Source organism: Triticum dicoccoides, chromosome 2B (genome assembly GCF_002162155.2).
Source record: "Triticum dicoccoides isolate Atlit2015 ecotype Zavitan chromosome 2B, WEW_v2.0, whole genome shotgun sequence".
Lineage (NCBI taxonomy): Eukaryota > Viridiplantae > Streptophyta > Magnoliopsida > Poales > Poaceae > Triticum > Triticum dicoccoides.
The window spans coordinates 676,474,991-676,489,754 of record NC_041383.1 but is presented as its reverse complement, the minus strand read 5'-3'; the positions used below and the strand labels follow the sequence as shown (position 1 = coordinate 676,489,754).

General features: G+C 46.8%; 1 protein-coding gene across 1 annotated transcript; it reads left to right on the top strand.

The window, feature by feature from the left end:
- Window positions 1-89: 89 nt before the first annotated feature.
- On the top strand, window positions 90-4,848 carry LOC119365550 (E3 ubiquitin-protein ligase RNF14-like). The gene is made up of 7 exons (XM_037631188.1): window positions 90-296; window positions 941-1,015; window positions 1,169-1,667; window positions 2,450-2,832; window positions 3,845-4,065; window positions 4,175-4,313; window positions 4,461-4,848. The coding sequence occupies exons 1-7, from the start codon at window positions 147-149 to the stop codon at window positions 4,599-4,601; spliced, it is 1,608 nt and encodes a 535-aa protein (XP_037487085.1). The 5' UTR covers window positions 90-146; the 3' UTR covers window positions 4,602-4,848.
- The last annotated feature ends 9,916 nt before the right edge of the window (window positions 4,849-14,764 follow it).

The window sequence follows — 14,764 nt, the reverse complement described above, 5'->3', positions numbered from 1 at the left end:
AAAAAAATCCTATTGCACGGGCGCGACCGCGACCGCGACCGCTAACACAACCACCCACGCACACAATCCAAGACTGCCCCTGCCCCGGCCGCAGCGAAACTGAAAAAAGAAGAAAGACCACCCCGGCCGCCACCCGAAGCCCGCTGATGGAGAGCCCCCGCGACGCCCACCTCTCGCCGTCGCCGGAGGCCGCGCGGATGCTGCAGGAGATGCTGCTCCGGGACCTCCGGGAGGCGGATGGGCCCGATCTGCCGGAGGAGCAGCTGCGCTCCAACGACCAGCTGCAGCAAGACGAGGTACCGCTACTGCCTGCTCGAATCGATCGCTTCGTCGCCCTACGCCTCGTCCCCTGCGCCAGTTTTGGGGACTGCATCGCTAACCCCTCTCGTGGATTGGCTAGCGAAGCGGAGCGGATGGAAAATCCGGATTTTCCTTCAATCTAGGGATCAACGGTTCGGTCAATAGCTAGCAGTCATGGTCCTTGCTTAGTCTTAGGGCGCGAACTTTCGATTGTCGTCTGATGCTCGTGCGGAGGAGGAGGAATGCAGAAGGCACGGGAGGAAGAAGGGAAGAGGGGGGGCTAACCGGCGCTCAGATGAGTGGTGGGCAGGAGGGGATAGAACCGTAGAAGGGACGGGGGAGTGTGGATGCGAGCTGAAAGGGGGGCATTGCGAGGAAGAAGATGGTGGGCTGGTGCAGGGGAGGGGAGAGGGATCATTGACCATGTTTTTTCATCATTGACCAGATACTGGCGCTTGAGGCAATTTATGGGGACAACTCAGTAAATTTACAGACTTTCTTCTGATGTACTGTACAGTCCTACTTTTTTCTCTGATATATGATTGCACATATACTGGCACTTGAGGCAGTTTATGGAGACAACTCAGTAAATTTCCAGACTTTCTTCTGTGTACCTTTTCTCTGATATATGATTGCACAGATACTGGCACTTGAGGCAATTTATGGAGACAATTTGAATATTTTTGGTGAAAAGTCTGTACCACGCTCCTTCCAGGTATATCCGTTTTCCTCTATTTATTTTCTTGAGGAATTTATTGTTGCTTTAATTGGTTCCAGACTTCCAGTTCCAGTACTCACCAGTTACCAAAATAGTAATACCAACAAAATCTGCGGTACTCTTTCCTTATTCGTTTTCAACTCTTTGCAGATCCATGTGCACTGTGAAATTCCAGATGGTATCAGTGTGTCCACAGAACTCCAGAGTGTTGATGATTATCCAGACAACCAGTTCACATTCAGTGTCAAGCACTTGGCTCCAATATCACTGACATGCCTTATGCCTCCATCGTACCCGAGCCATCATCCTCCATACTTCTCTCTCGGTGTACAGTGGTTGGATAGTGTGAAGGTCTCGACCCTTTGTCACATGCTTGACTCGATTTGGGCACAGCAGTCTGGACAGGAAGTTGTTTTTGAGTGGGTGCAGTGGCTGCAGAGCTCTACGCTCTCTCATCTTGGTTTTGATGGCGGGATAATCATACGCAAGTCTGATTGTCCTGTGGCTCCTGTGGATGCTCGGGTTGTTGGAGAGATTCTGTCTGTAGAGGAGGTTGTTCAACAGTTGATCAGCTATGATGAAGAGCAATGCCTTGAAACATTTCGTCGTGGCCTCCATGTCTGCACAATTTGTTTCAGTGAGCACCCAGGTAATTCAGATGCTCCATTTGATGCTTGGATACTCTCCCTGTTGCTCATTTCACAACTACATCTCCATCATAACTTAAATCTGTTATTTTGAAACAGTAAGGGAGAACACTACTGATACAGTATATATTGGACACTGAATTGGTGCTCCATGGAGCCAGGGCACCATGATTTATGCACAAATCCAAACCAAATTTTGGTATAGTTTTTGGAAATTTAGTTCTGGTGTATAATGCCTGATTATTAGAATTCAAATACTCTACATTCTGGGATATTGCTGGGTATATCTATTTTTTTGCATACCATACTACTTTTATATAAAATCAACGTATATCTGCAGTCAAACAATCATTAGAAAAAGTAACTATGTTTTGGCTTTAGTTCAAACTTCTTTCAACTAGTTACTAGACAAGTTAAACCTGATAAGAAATGTAAAATTATTTTGCACCCCATACCTAGGTGAAACTAACAATGTGGGCCATGGCCCCTTTACTACATATATCGTAAGGAAATACAAGTTAAAGGTTCTGCAGTAACCCAGATACAGCCCAAATGCCTATGAAGCTAATCCCTTATTCAATTATAAGCTTACTTTCCCTGTAAAAGATTAATATTTATAAGCTTCTTTACACAGTTTCTATAATTGCAACATTAGCACAATTAATCATGTTCATGTGTCATGCTGCTGAGGTACATCCTCATGAACAATCCAAGTTCCATCATGCTTGGAGTCTGGAATATTTAAAAGTTTAATCTGTATCTTGATTCTTTTGATTCCCCTCAGGCATAGACTTCGTAGAACTTCCATGCCGTCATTACTACTGCTGGAGGTGCATGGAGACATACTCAAAGTTGCATGTCAAGGAAGGATCAGTCCTGAAATTGGTGTGCCCTGATGACAAATGTGGATGTTCTATTCCTCCTAAACTATTGAAGAAGTTGCTTGGAGATGCAGGTTTTGAACGGTGGGAAAGATTGGTATTTCAGAAGACTCTAGACTCAAGGGCTGATGTAGCTTACTGTCCAAGATGTGAAACAGCTTGCCTGGCAGATGAGGACAGCGCCCAGTGCTCCAATTGCCTCTTCACCTTCTGCGTCCGCTGCAGAAATCGTCGCCATGTAGGGGAGAGATGCATGACTCCAGAAGAAAAACTTATTTCTGTACAGGTTCAAAATCCATGTAAACACTACATATTTCTTTTTTTGAAATAAGTGTTACCTAACTGTCCATGTTCTGATTAAAATCCATCTAACGGTGCATATTCTGTTGTAAGTTTTAGCTGTTATGTTTAATACGAGAGCTAACTTCCAATATATAAGAACACGAGTATTGGGAATGCTAAAATTATTATTGGATATTTTATACTCCCTCCGTCCCAAAATTCTTGTCTTAGATTTGTCTAAATACGGATGTATCAAGTCACGTTTTAGTATTAGGTACATCCGTATCTAGGCAAATCTAAGACAAGAATTTTGGGACGGAGGGAGTAGAATAGATAACTTATTCATTTCTTCAGAACTGTAAACATAGTTTTCTTTAACTCTTCACTGTTGAATGGTGAATCATGGAATCTAGTGAAGTTCCAGACATGGGAATGTCTGTGCAGTGTTTAGTCGTATTTTCCACCGAATTATCATTAGAGAACTTAACATGGCACTTTGAATGTCACATGGTACCTGATCTGATGCCACTGTGGAATCTGACAGGTGGGACTGAGCTGGTAAAGCGTTGGGTTTTTTGCTAAACCAACCAGACCTGGTGTTATGTATACAACATTTAAAACTACCTGGTCCAAAATGCAACTAGCAACGCCTGGTCTAAGTGGTACTCGAGGAAAATCCATTACAAGATAATGTACTAGCCACGCATCATGGCGCTCTTCTTAATAGAAAGATGCACAGTCCTTTCTGTATATTCTAGAAAAAGCTATAGCTCTACTTGCATATAATATATCTGTATTCTAGATAAAGTAACTATTCATAAACTAATTCTGTTTTCAGAAGAGCACATCATTTTACTTTAAGGTTATTGCAAAACATGGTGCCATTTCCAGCAAGATGGGCATTCCAAGTTCCATCATTTGTTTTATGACCATACATCATTTGTGCTAGACCCTTTCAATGCAATGAGAACAGTATTGAGATCATATCGTTTATTGCACTATTTGCTTTTATACAGGAGCGTGAGAAGGCACGCAACTTGAGCAAAGGCAATGCTGGACGTAAAGTCTCTGCGAGTGATATATTTAGCATCAAGGAAATACTCCGTTCTTCTGTTATGTGTCCGCATTGTGGCTTTGCCATCTCACGCGTGTCAGGCTGCGACCAGATGCTTTGCAGAAACTGTGAGAAGTCGTTCTGTTATGCCTGTGGCAAGCCATCAAGTCAAGGTCATACAAGGTACATATTGTCTTGTGATGACCCCTTGTTAAGTGTGATCTGTCAAGCATTATGTAGCATATCTATTCTCTGGATAACTAATTCAGAAACCAATGCTCCTTTTTGACAGTGAACAATGCAAAATCGATAGGGAGAAGCTGAGAGTGAAGGTGGAAGTGAATGATGTCGTCAGAAACATGCAGAAAGAGCTGAAACTGGCACTGTCCAGAGCGCATCCGTGCCCGGGTTGCCGCCAGCCGAATTTCAAGGTAAAGGTTTGGTGGCTTCCATATACTGTATCATGTATGGAATAGTGATATTTTTCAGTAGTGTTTTCTGAAGATAGCTCTAGTGCTTTCTACTCTTTTTTTCTCTTGATGATTCTGGTGGATGAAGACAGTCTCTGATCTAAGCAGGTTGGGAACAACAACCACATCTTCTGCGAGACATGCCGGGTTCATTACTGCGCTCTGTGCCACACGGTGGTGCGAAAGAGCAAGGAGCACTATGGCCCCCGAGGGTGCAAGCAGCACACTGTCGACCCCGACTTTGTCTAGAGAGGCTGGACCAAAGAAGAGCGACGATCATGAATCAGAATTTTTCGTGAGATGATCCCGGCGCGAGCACTGGTTTTGGCTCTGTCGAACAGGTTTTTGTCCTCTGCCGTTTAACAGTTCCAGATAGTATTGACAGTCACACTTACAACTCTCTTTTTTGAAACCGAACATTTTTTTTTGCGGGGTTAAAACTGAACATGTTACGTATTGTCGTATTGATGAACCCCGGAGATCATCTTGTTTTTTACATCGAGGATCGTCAGTTTTGCGCGAGAGGTTTATAACAGCAAAGCTTGCTGGATTTCAGTATAACACAAATATTAAGGCCGCGGCACTTTTTTTATTGTGAAAGAGAAAAAGGAAAGCTAATGTGTTGCTTCCTTCCTTTGAAGCTGCTCACGTCTCTGTTGATCACTTGCGGTGTCAGTGCCCGTCGTCGTCCGTGGGCACAGGGTCGTCCCTCTGACGAACTCCCAGCACCCCCGTGACTCCTGCTCAACCAGAACGTATGTAACTTAAACATCAAATATCTATGTATGCCTAGCTAGGATCGATGAAGTAAGCCAGGAATGTTCACTCACTTGATAGTCTGCGGGCCTGGTTGTTGGTGAGGTAGGCGCTGAACCTCAAGGGCGCGGTCTCGAACATGGCGCTCCGTGCGGCCTCGATGCTTGAGGTTTGAGAGAAAACACGATAGAGAAGCGTCAGCAAATGGCATAGAAATGTAGCGGTTCAGAAGGAACAGGGCGAGGCGACCGACCCGCCGACCACGGTGGCGAGCAGGCGGTAGTGGTGGTGGTAGTAGTCGTCCTCCGTGGCGGCGGCCGCCAGGCCGACGGTCACCTCGAACAGGTGGATCTCCTGGCGGCTCCGTTTGGGCGGCGGCGGCGCCTGGGCGATGGCGAGGGTGGCCACGGCGAGCATCAGGATGGTGAACGCGGCCACCGACTGGCTTGTGGGTCTCGCCATGGTTGCCGGTGCGTTGCGGCAGCTGAAGAGAAAGAGATCGGTCACGCTGCTGGTGATCTTGGGGAAAAGGGACGTGAACTGGGAGGGTTTTATAGGCGCTCTCGTCCGGGGGGTTTCAACTGTTACGTGGATCTCATTTTAAGATGGTTCAATGGTCATTACGACATACGTTTTCGGTGCCTGTTAATGCGAGATTTAAGACATGCACAACTCCAGTGTGTGCACTGCAGCAGTACAAGTAGTAGCTTAAAGGCAGTCAGTTACGTAGATCCAGTTGCTAGCTTCAGGGGGTGTAACAATTATTTGTGCTTCTGAACTTCTGAACTTCTGAACAGAAAACATTTGCGTATTTTACAAACGAGTCATGATATCATGTTCTAGAAAAGTCAGGTCAATGTTACAAGATGGTGAGGATGGCATCCAACCCCCGTCTCCGAAGATGTTCATCGGCCATCCGTCGGCCCTCATGGACCGCGTTCTCTTCTACCGCGTCACGAGTCGCGACATACCTCTTCCTCGCCTCCGGATCGATGACCATGCGCTCGAGCGCCATGGCGGTTCGAGCATAATGCAGTGCCAGAACAAAGAAGTTCTTGTAGCTGTAGACTCCCGTCATCAGTAACGTCTTCAGACGATAATGCGGCTCACGGGCTGGGGGCAACTCCTCTATCCGCTTCAACGTCTCTCGTGTTCCGACTGGGCATAGCAGCTGCATTATCGGAGCATTAAACAAAACCAGCGCAACGATTAATCTCTACCCTATTTCATAAAAGCACCTCTCTGGAAACAAAAAAAAGGCAATTAATGTAGTAAGTAGCAAACTAGCTCAGACATTGGAGACATGTAAGCTTTGTGGTTCAAAGTTATTCTTGCATCAGAACAATACTGCCGACCCCGTTTAAACAATCTGAATTAAACAATCAATCTTATGCTGAAATTACTTGATGCTAAAATGAAGTAATATAATCTAGCATGCATGCTGAGGTACTGCACTACTGTGCATGACATAAAATTGAGTGTACGTTGATGCATAGTCATGTTTGATACAGGCATACAGCTTAACAGTAACTAGGATGCACAATGGAAAAACTATATTATGACATGATATACAACGTAAAGCGAAAAGGCTAGACTTTATTATAACTTACTTACACTCCATGAGGTATATGGATGATGTTTTGCTGGATCAGATAATTACAGTAGGTAAACATCAAAGAGATGGATCACCTACATGCAGTTCAAGATGCTTCAAAACTGGGCTTAATTCCAAAAGGCAAGCCAAACGAAGAATGCCACTTGTACGCGAATCACGCGCAAGGACATCCACGCTCAATATAAGATGCTTCAGGTTGACAAACTTGCCAGGGCATTTTGCACATCCAGGCACCTGCATGACATGAACGCACACAGCCATGGCAAAAAGAAACATGGGATGATCAGAACACGAACAACAATTCATTACCATGGATCCACACTAGAAAGGGCAAGGCACAATTTCAGAAGTAGTTGAAAGGATCACCTCGGCATCAATTGCAAGTTCGACGCAGAGCTTGGGCACATTCGCTATACCATGATCCGCGAAGGCGTAGTCGAAAAGGTCACCCCTCCATGTTGGCAACCTGATAGTCACCTCCTGTATCTCTACACATCCATGAATCATAAATGGCACCGGGTGGACCTCCAAGCTGTCAAACATGAAGGTGTTAAGGTTCGGAGCTTGCACCTCAAGCCTGTGCACATCGAAGCAGTAGTGCACACACAGGTATCGCAACTGGCGCAACGGCTGGGATGTAGTCAAGCTGCGGAGGGTGCAACGCACGATGCTAAGCCACTCAAGCATGGAGCACGCCGGCAACAGCAGGCACTGGATATCTCCAAACACTGAGTCGAGCTTGAGCTTTCTAAGGTTTGTGAAGCCACAGAAACCAGGTAGTGGGTTTAGGTAGGCAGACATGAGGCACAAAGAGCTGACGGCAGGAGCGCCACCGATGAAAAGGTGGAGCGGGAAGCTGAACGAATTGTCGTGTTTGCCCCATGAACCTGGTTTGAAATCGAAGACAACGTGCTTCGCTCTCGATGCTGCACAAAAGGTGACCCATCTGTCTACATGGGGCTGCACACTTGTGTTGATGAGCTTGAACTCGAGCACGAACTTGTCCCTAGGAGTGGTGGGATCGAGCTGGCACAACACGCACTCGACGTTCCTGATGAAAGCTTCTTGATCCTGTTCCTCTCGGCTCATGGCCGTGGGGCAGCACATTGTCTCCCTGGTGAAGACCAAGTCTCTGATGCATGATCTCCACAGATGTCTCCACTGGCTCGACAGTAGGCTCATGCGCACAGCCTCCTTGAAGCTTAACAATGACATCATGTCACTTAGAGTATCCTGCATGCAACAGCAATACAATTTGATCATTAGTTTCTTTTTAATGTTTATTAGTTGTAGGACATGTGTCGTGCAACAATTGGTTGGAATTATTAATAATTTCAGAATACCTTAATACAGTATGAAATTGAAGATCTGTTACATGGAATTGCTATGATTCATGGACTTTAATTATGCTTGCTGGAATGAACTGAAGGAAATTGTATACTTAAGGAAGCTAACTAATAATGGGACAGATCATATATGTTCACTGATGGGAAGACTTCCTAGGCACATTGATAATTGAATAATTGGAGGGACAGAGATCATATGATTAAATTACAAAACTATGTCAATCTACATGTTAGAAAACAAAATTCTATCATATCGCATTGCTCATGATGTGTGCTCCCACTCGGATTCGAACCAAGATGCTTGAGCACTGCTTCCTAAGAGAGTAAGAGTAGTGCCTGTACCAATTTCAAAGAACTTCACAAACAGTATTAGTTAATTATGCCGTGATTGATATTTTAGTCCAGATTCTATCTTTTCGCATGTTAAGTAAATCATTGCCCTATGATCCCAAAAAATTGAGAATCAACAATTCATCCAAATTCTATCTTTTCATCGTCTCCAAATGCAACTTACAATTAATGGGATGTACATGTCTCGTCCCAAGACTCAAATATGCAAGCTGTGAGCGGCACCACAAATAAGTGTGCAGTTGGTAGACTAGACTCACTATTTCCAACATAAGTTGAGCCATCGATCATGACTGCAAATAAGTGAATCAGTCGACTAGTAGTAATATGGATCAACGTGTATGCATGCTCACTCGCCGGAGGCAGATGGGTATAAGATTATTTCATAATAAGGTGAGGAGGGCAATGATCGAGTTAATTGAAACTTGATTGACCCCCTTACTAAAATCACAGTAAATTACAAGAATATACTAGAAAGATGAAGAGCAGAGTAGCGTGTGCTCGCAAGAGGCAGATGGTGAAGCTGCGGAACACCCTTGTGCCCCCTCCTCCTCTTGTCAGCATCATCCTTCTTGGATGATGATACTGCTATGCCCCAGCAATCTGCGGCGCCGGCGGTTGACTTCATCATCTTCCACTGGGGCTCCGGCGGCGAGGCGGAGGCGGGCGGACGGCGAGGATAGAGGATTTATGTTCCTTTTGTTTTTGTTTGATTGAAGAGCTAGGGATTATACGAGAGATGGATGCGAACGTGCTAGCCAGCTCCTCCGCCGGGTCGTGACGTCGAGTACTAACAGAGCAGTCGGGGAGCGGCGCAATGGACTGCTCGGGAAGGAGGGCGGCACCGGGGAGAAGGCCAGCGACCGGGAGGGGGGAGACGGCTTGGGAGGTGGCCGACGGTGGCCGGTGGGGAAGATCGCGATGGCGATGAGATGGCCGACGGGAGGAGGAGAGGGAGGGCGGAGCGCTGGCGGCGGGGCGGCAGCAAGCTCGCGGCGTGGCGAAGCGGGAGGGGAAAAAGATTGCGGACGCACCCACCGCGGAAGGAAACAACAGCGTACAATTTGGTTTGGTTTTACAAGTTTGGACAGATCCTTTTATGTGGGTTAGAGCATCTAGACTCTAGCAGACCCTTAAAACATGCCGACCCGCAAAATAACCGTCTATTTATGATTTTGGGGAAAAAAATGACCCGATCAGACACCATATCGGCCCGCCTTGTAGAAAAATTTGCGGGGCGCGGAAGATCTTCGCTCTCAACCTTTAGATTCACGGGATGGAGGCCTACCCGAGCTTTACCCCTATCAGCTGTGAGATTTGGCGGCAGGGATTTTTTCGCGCGGTTGTTCCCGCTTCCCCTTCGCTCCGCCGCCAACCACCTCCCTCCGCCCGCTCCGGAGCACCTTCCCCGGCCCCCCTCCGCCGCCATGGAAGCCTCCCAGCCTTCGGTTGTCATTGTGGATGTCATCCACGCGCCAACCCATTCGGTAGATCTCGTCGCCGGCCATGTCGCGCCCATCACCGTTCAAGGCTCCACCGCGCCATCTCGCAAGCGGCAGGGCAACATCGTCGTCCAGGGCGGCGCTCCCACAACCCCCGCCGAGAAGGCATGCGCGCCCGCCGGCCCCGCCGCCTTCGATGCGAATCGGTCGGGCACCCGCCGCAGAAGAAGGGGAAGGTTTCCGGTGCGAAATGCAAGAAGCTCGCCAGAAGACCTAGCCCGCCAACACCTCCTCCAATTGCCCCGGCAAGAACTACACTGAGGATGCCCGCCGACGGCGTGCTGTGCCGTCGCCCCCGAGGTGTTAGACGGAATGGGCGCAAGGAGTTAGCCAAGAAGAAGGCTCAAGAGAAGCAAGAGAAGTGATAATTACTCAAGGAGGAGACCATTGCAAGGCTGCCATTGAGGAGAGAAGAGCCATGGCCGAGGAGAACAAAGCCATGACCAAGCTCCTTCAAGAGGAGAACAAGCTCATGATGATGAATAGAAATAAGATGGATGAGCTCACCCAAGAATGGCATGACATGGCAAGGTTGAAAATCTTGGAGAGGAGGAGGCTAGCCGCAAGAGGCCATGCGGTGTCAAGGTTCGGTGGTGGTTCGGCAAGTGGTGGTGGCAATGGTGGCGGTGAAGATTTGATCTTGTGATGATGATGATGATGATGGATGAGTGATGATGGATGCGCCGTCTTTTGGGTTGTGGCGCGAAAACTATGTTCAAATGTCGCCAAAACTGTGTTTGAATTCTTGGAATTTATGTTTTATTTGTCAAAATCGTGGTCAATTGCATTGTGTGGTTTTACGGTTTGAGGGCCGAAATCCGCAGCCGATTTCGGCCTTTAAAACGCGCTTTTCTCGGCCCTTATCCGCGGTTTAAAGGTCACGGCTTAAGGGGTTTGCTAGAGATGCTCTTAGAGCATCTCCAACAGCCGCGCTTCGCGCCGCGCGTAAAAAACAAGTATGCCGCGCGCGCTTCGGCTGGTTTAGCGCGGCCGCCAGCGCTGGCTCCAACAGCCGCGCTATAATGCAGCGCGCGCGCGCCGCTCCAGTAGCGCGCAAAAATACAGCGCACGCGACTCACCGGGCATTGCATATATGGAATTTTGGACACAAAATGAGTTTGAAACATTCAAAATGCAATGAACATGACATATAAATTTGACACAAACAATTTGATGAATAAAAGTTCATGCCCACAAGTTCAAAATCATGCCCACAAGTTCATCCAACCAAGTTCAAAATGCAAACCAAGTTCAAGACATAAATGAAAGACACATCAATCCTCTTCCTCGTCTTCGTCCTCATCATCTTCCGAAGACGATTCTTCCGCCTCCGAAGATGAATCTTCCTCCTTCTCCTTATCATGCACCGCATCACGCACCGCATCATGTGAAGCTCCGACGGTGTTGGCAAGATCTTCAACGGCATCTTCATGGGAATGTGTGTGAGGAGGCACATCGAAAGACATTCCGCTCATGGCGGCCGGAGGTGCACCCATGCCTCCCATGAGAGAAGCAAAACTCATGCCTCCCATGGCGGCCATAGCATCGGGGGGTGCTCCAAAGCTACACATGCCTCCCATGGCGGTCGGAGGTGCACCCATCCCTCCCATAGCACCTAAACCGCTCATGGTACCCCCGAAGCCACCCATGCCACCCATGGCGCCAAGGCCACCGCCACCCATGCCGCCAAGGCCACCGCCAATGCCACCGCCACCCATACCGCCAATGCCACCGCCACCCATGCCGCCGAGGCCACCGCCACCCATTGCGCGAATCATGGCTCTTTTTTGCATCAACACTTCTTCATGGGCAAGATTGACATATTCCTTTTGCGCTTCATTGAGGTTGGATGTGTCCAAGAAGAACAAGTGCTTCTCCCATTCCAACAATCTAGTTTGCTCCTCATTGCTCACCTTCCTCTCCTCCAAAGCCACCTTCCGCTCCTCGGCCGCCACCCTTCTCTCCTCGGCTGCCAACCTCCTCTCCTCGGTCACGGCATCTTGGTTCCTTGCCATTTTCCTCACCTCGTTGGCTTCTTTTTTTGCCTTCACAATTGCTTCCATAGCATTTTTGAGCTCATCATCTCCTTTCCTCTTCTTATTTTCGGTTTTGTCTTTCTTGCACCCATCCGGTCGTTTTGCCTTCGAGTATGAAACCGAGTTGGGTGTGGGGCTTCTCTTGCCGTCATCACTTGATGCATCCTCCTCATCATCATCATCATTCAACTCAATTGTTCGCTTGCGATTGTTGCTCAAATGCAAATCATCCAAATCTTCACGCTTCTTCCATTTCTCATCATCCTTTAACACTTCATAGCAATGAGGCAAGGTAAAGATCCTTCCTTTCTTGATCTTCCCCTTCTTGGTTGTCCTCGTCTCTTCTTTGAACAGGTTTTGTGCAATGTTGTACTACAAGAAAAATAAAACAAGTTAGCACTTCGGACACCAAAAACAAGTATGATGAACATGTATGAGATGCCACTTACTCTATCATCCTCATTTGTGCCACTTGGGTTAATCTTGTCAACTGCCTTTTGTGCCGCCGCCCACTTTTGACAATCCGAGTTGATTGTCGACCATCGGGACTGAAGTGATCTCTCAGAGCGGTCAATTCCACTCACGTTGTGAGCATCAAAGTGTTATTTCATTCGCCCCCAATAAGCATCTCTACTTTGATCACCTCCAACGGATGGATCCCTCGACACTTGCAACCAAGTATTGCATAGTAAGATGTCATCTTTGGTGGTGTAATTGCCCGCTCTTCCTTTCGGCGCGTCGACAATGCCCTCACCCTCCTCGTCCACCTCAAACTCATGGTCTTCAAAATGGATGTCATTGGTTTGAGACCAATGCGAATTGTTGGACCCAACACCCATAGTTGACATGTATGCATCATCGTTGAGACTACAAAGTTTTTTGAACAATGCAAATAAGCTATCTATATGATGATGCATTGAAAAAATAACAAAAAAATAAAAATTGGAATTTTTTTACCATGGGGGCATTTCGTCAAACACATGGTGCGCGTCGGCGGCCGGCTCAACGAGTGAGCTCGCCGGCGCTTCGGTAGCCGGCGCGCCCGTCAAACGCCCTGCAAGCTTCTTTCCCGTCGCCTTCGAGCTGTCGGAGCCGTCCGCCGCCTTGTTCTTCTTCGCGGATGTCTTGCCCTTCTTCGGCCGCGCCGTGATGTCTACTACACAACCTTCTTCTTGTAGACGTTGTTGGGCCTGCAAGTGCACATGTTTGTAGGACAGTAGCAAATTTCCCTCAAGTGGATGACCTAAGGTTTATCAATCTGTAGGAGGCGTAGGATGAAGATGGTCTCTCCCAAGCAACCCTGCAACCAAATAACAAAGAGTCTCTTGTGTCCCCAACACACCCAATACAATGGTAAATTGTATAGGTGCACTAGTTCGGCGAAGAGATGGTGATACAAGTGCAATATGGATGATAGATATAGGTTTTTGTAATCTGAAAATATAAAAACAGCAAGGTAACTAATGATAAAGGTGAGCGTAAACGGTATTGCAATGATAGGAAACAAGGCCTAGGGTTCATACTTTCACTAGTGCAAGTTCTCTCAACAATAATAACATAGATAGATCGTATAACAATCCCTCAACATACAACAAAGAGTCACTCCAAAGCCACTAATAGCGGAGAACAAGTGTAGTGATTATGGTAGGGTACGAAACCACCTCAAAGTTATTCTTTCGGATCGATCTATTAAAGAGTTCGTACTAGAATCACACCTTAAGACACAAATCAACCAAAACCCTAATGTCACCTAGATACTCCATTGTCACCTCAAGTATCCGTGGGCATGATTATACGATATGCATCACACAATCTCCGATTCATCCAACCAACACCAAGTACTTCAAAGAGTGCCCCAAAGTCTCTACCGGAGAGTCAAGAACGTGTGCCAACCCCTATGCATAGGTTCATGGGCGGAACCCGCAAGTTGGTCACCAAAACATACATCAAGAGGCACATGATATCCCATTGTCACCACAGATAAGCACGGCAAGACATACATCAAGTGTTCTCATAAAAGACTCAATCCGATAAGATAACTCCAAGAGGGAAACTCAATTCATCACAAGAGAGTAGAGGGGGAGAAACATCATAAGATCCAACTATAATAGCAAAGCTCGGGATACATCAAGATCGTGCCATAGAGGGAACACGAGAGAGAGAGATCAAACACATAGCTACTGGTACATACCCTCAGCCCCGAGGGTGAACTACTCCCTCCTCGTCATGGAGAGCGCCGGGATGATGAAGATGGCCACCGGTGATGAGATCCCCCTCCGGCAGGGTGCCGGAACGGACTCCCGAGAGGTTTTTGGTGGCTACACAGGCTTGCGGTGCCGGAATGTGACGCCCGGGTAATTAAGCTACAGTAATCCCCGCTAATGATGCCACGTCACCTCGGTTACTGTGGATAAACTCGCGTTAGTTCGGAACCTAGTTCGAATTTCAAATTCAAAATCGAGCAAACAATAAATGTTTTCAAATATTAAAATTTAAATGTTCGGAGTGAACCAAATAATACATAGGTAATTATGGTGGAGAAACCAAACTTTGATAAAATGTTTAAAGGCCCTAAGACAATTAAAACAATAGTGAAAACAATTAAACAAATGCCTATTGAATTTATAAAATGCTAACACTATTTTATTATGGGTTAAGAATTAATCTCGTAGTAGTTTATTGGTAAATACAAATTAGGCACTAGTGGTAATTTTATAAAACTGAAAATAAAAGAAACTACAAAATAAATAAAAGAAAGAAAATACAAAAGAGAAACAAAAAAAACAAAAGGAGGAGAAGCCCCCCCCCC

Excerpts from the sequence above, each read along its gene's own strand:
- LOC119365550 (XM_037631188.1), top strand. The coding sequence starts at position 147 with ATGGAGAGCCCCCGCGACGCCCACCTCTCGCCGTCGCCGGAGGCCGCG. Across the intron at positions 297-940 it reads ACCAGCTGCAGCAAGACGAG|ATACTGGCACTTGAGGCAAT; the intron begins GTACCGCTACTG and ends ATGATTGCACAG. Across the intron at positions 4,314-4,460 it reads GCCGCCAGCCGAATTTCAAG|GTTGGGAACAACAACCACAT; the intron begins GTAAAGGTTTGG and ends TGATCTAAGCAG.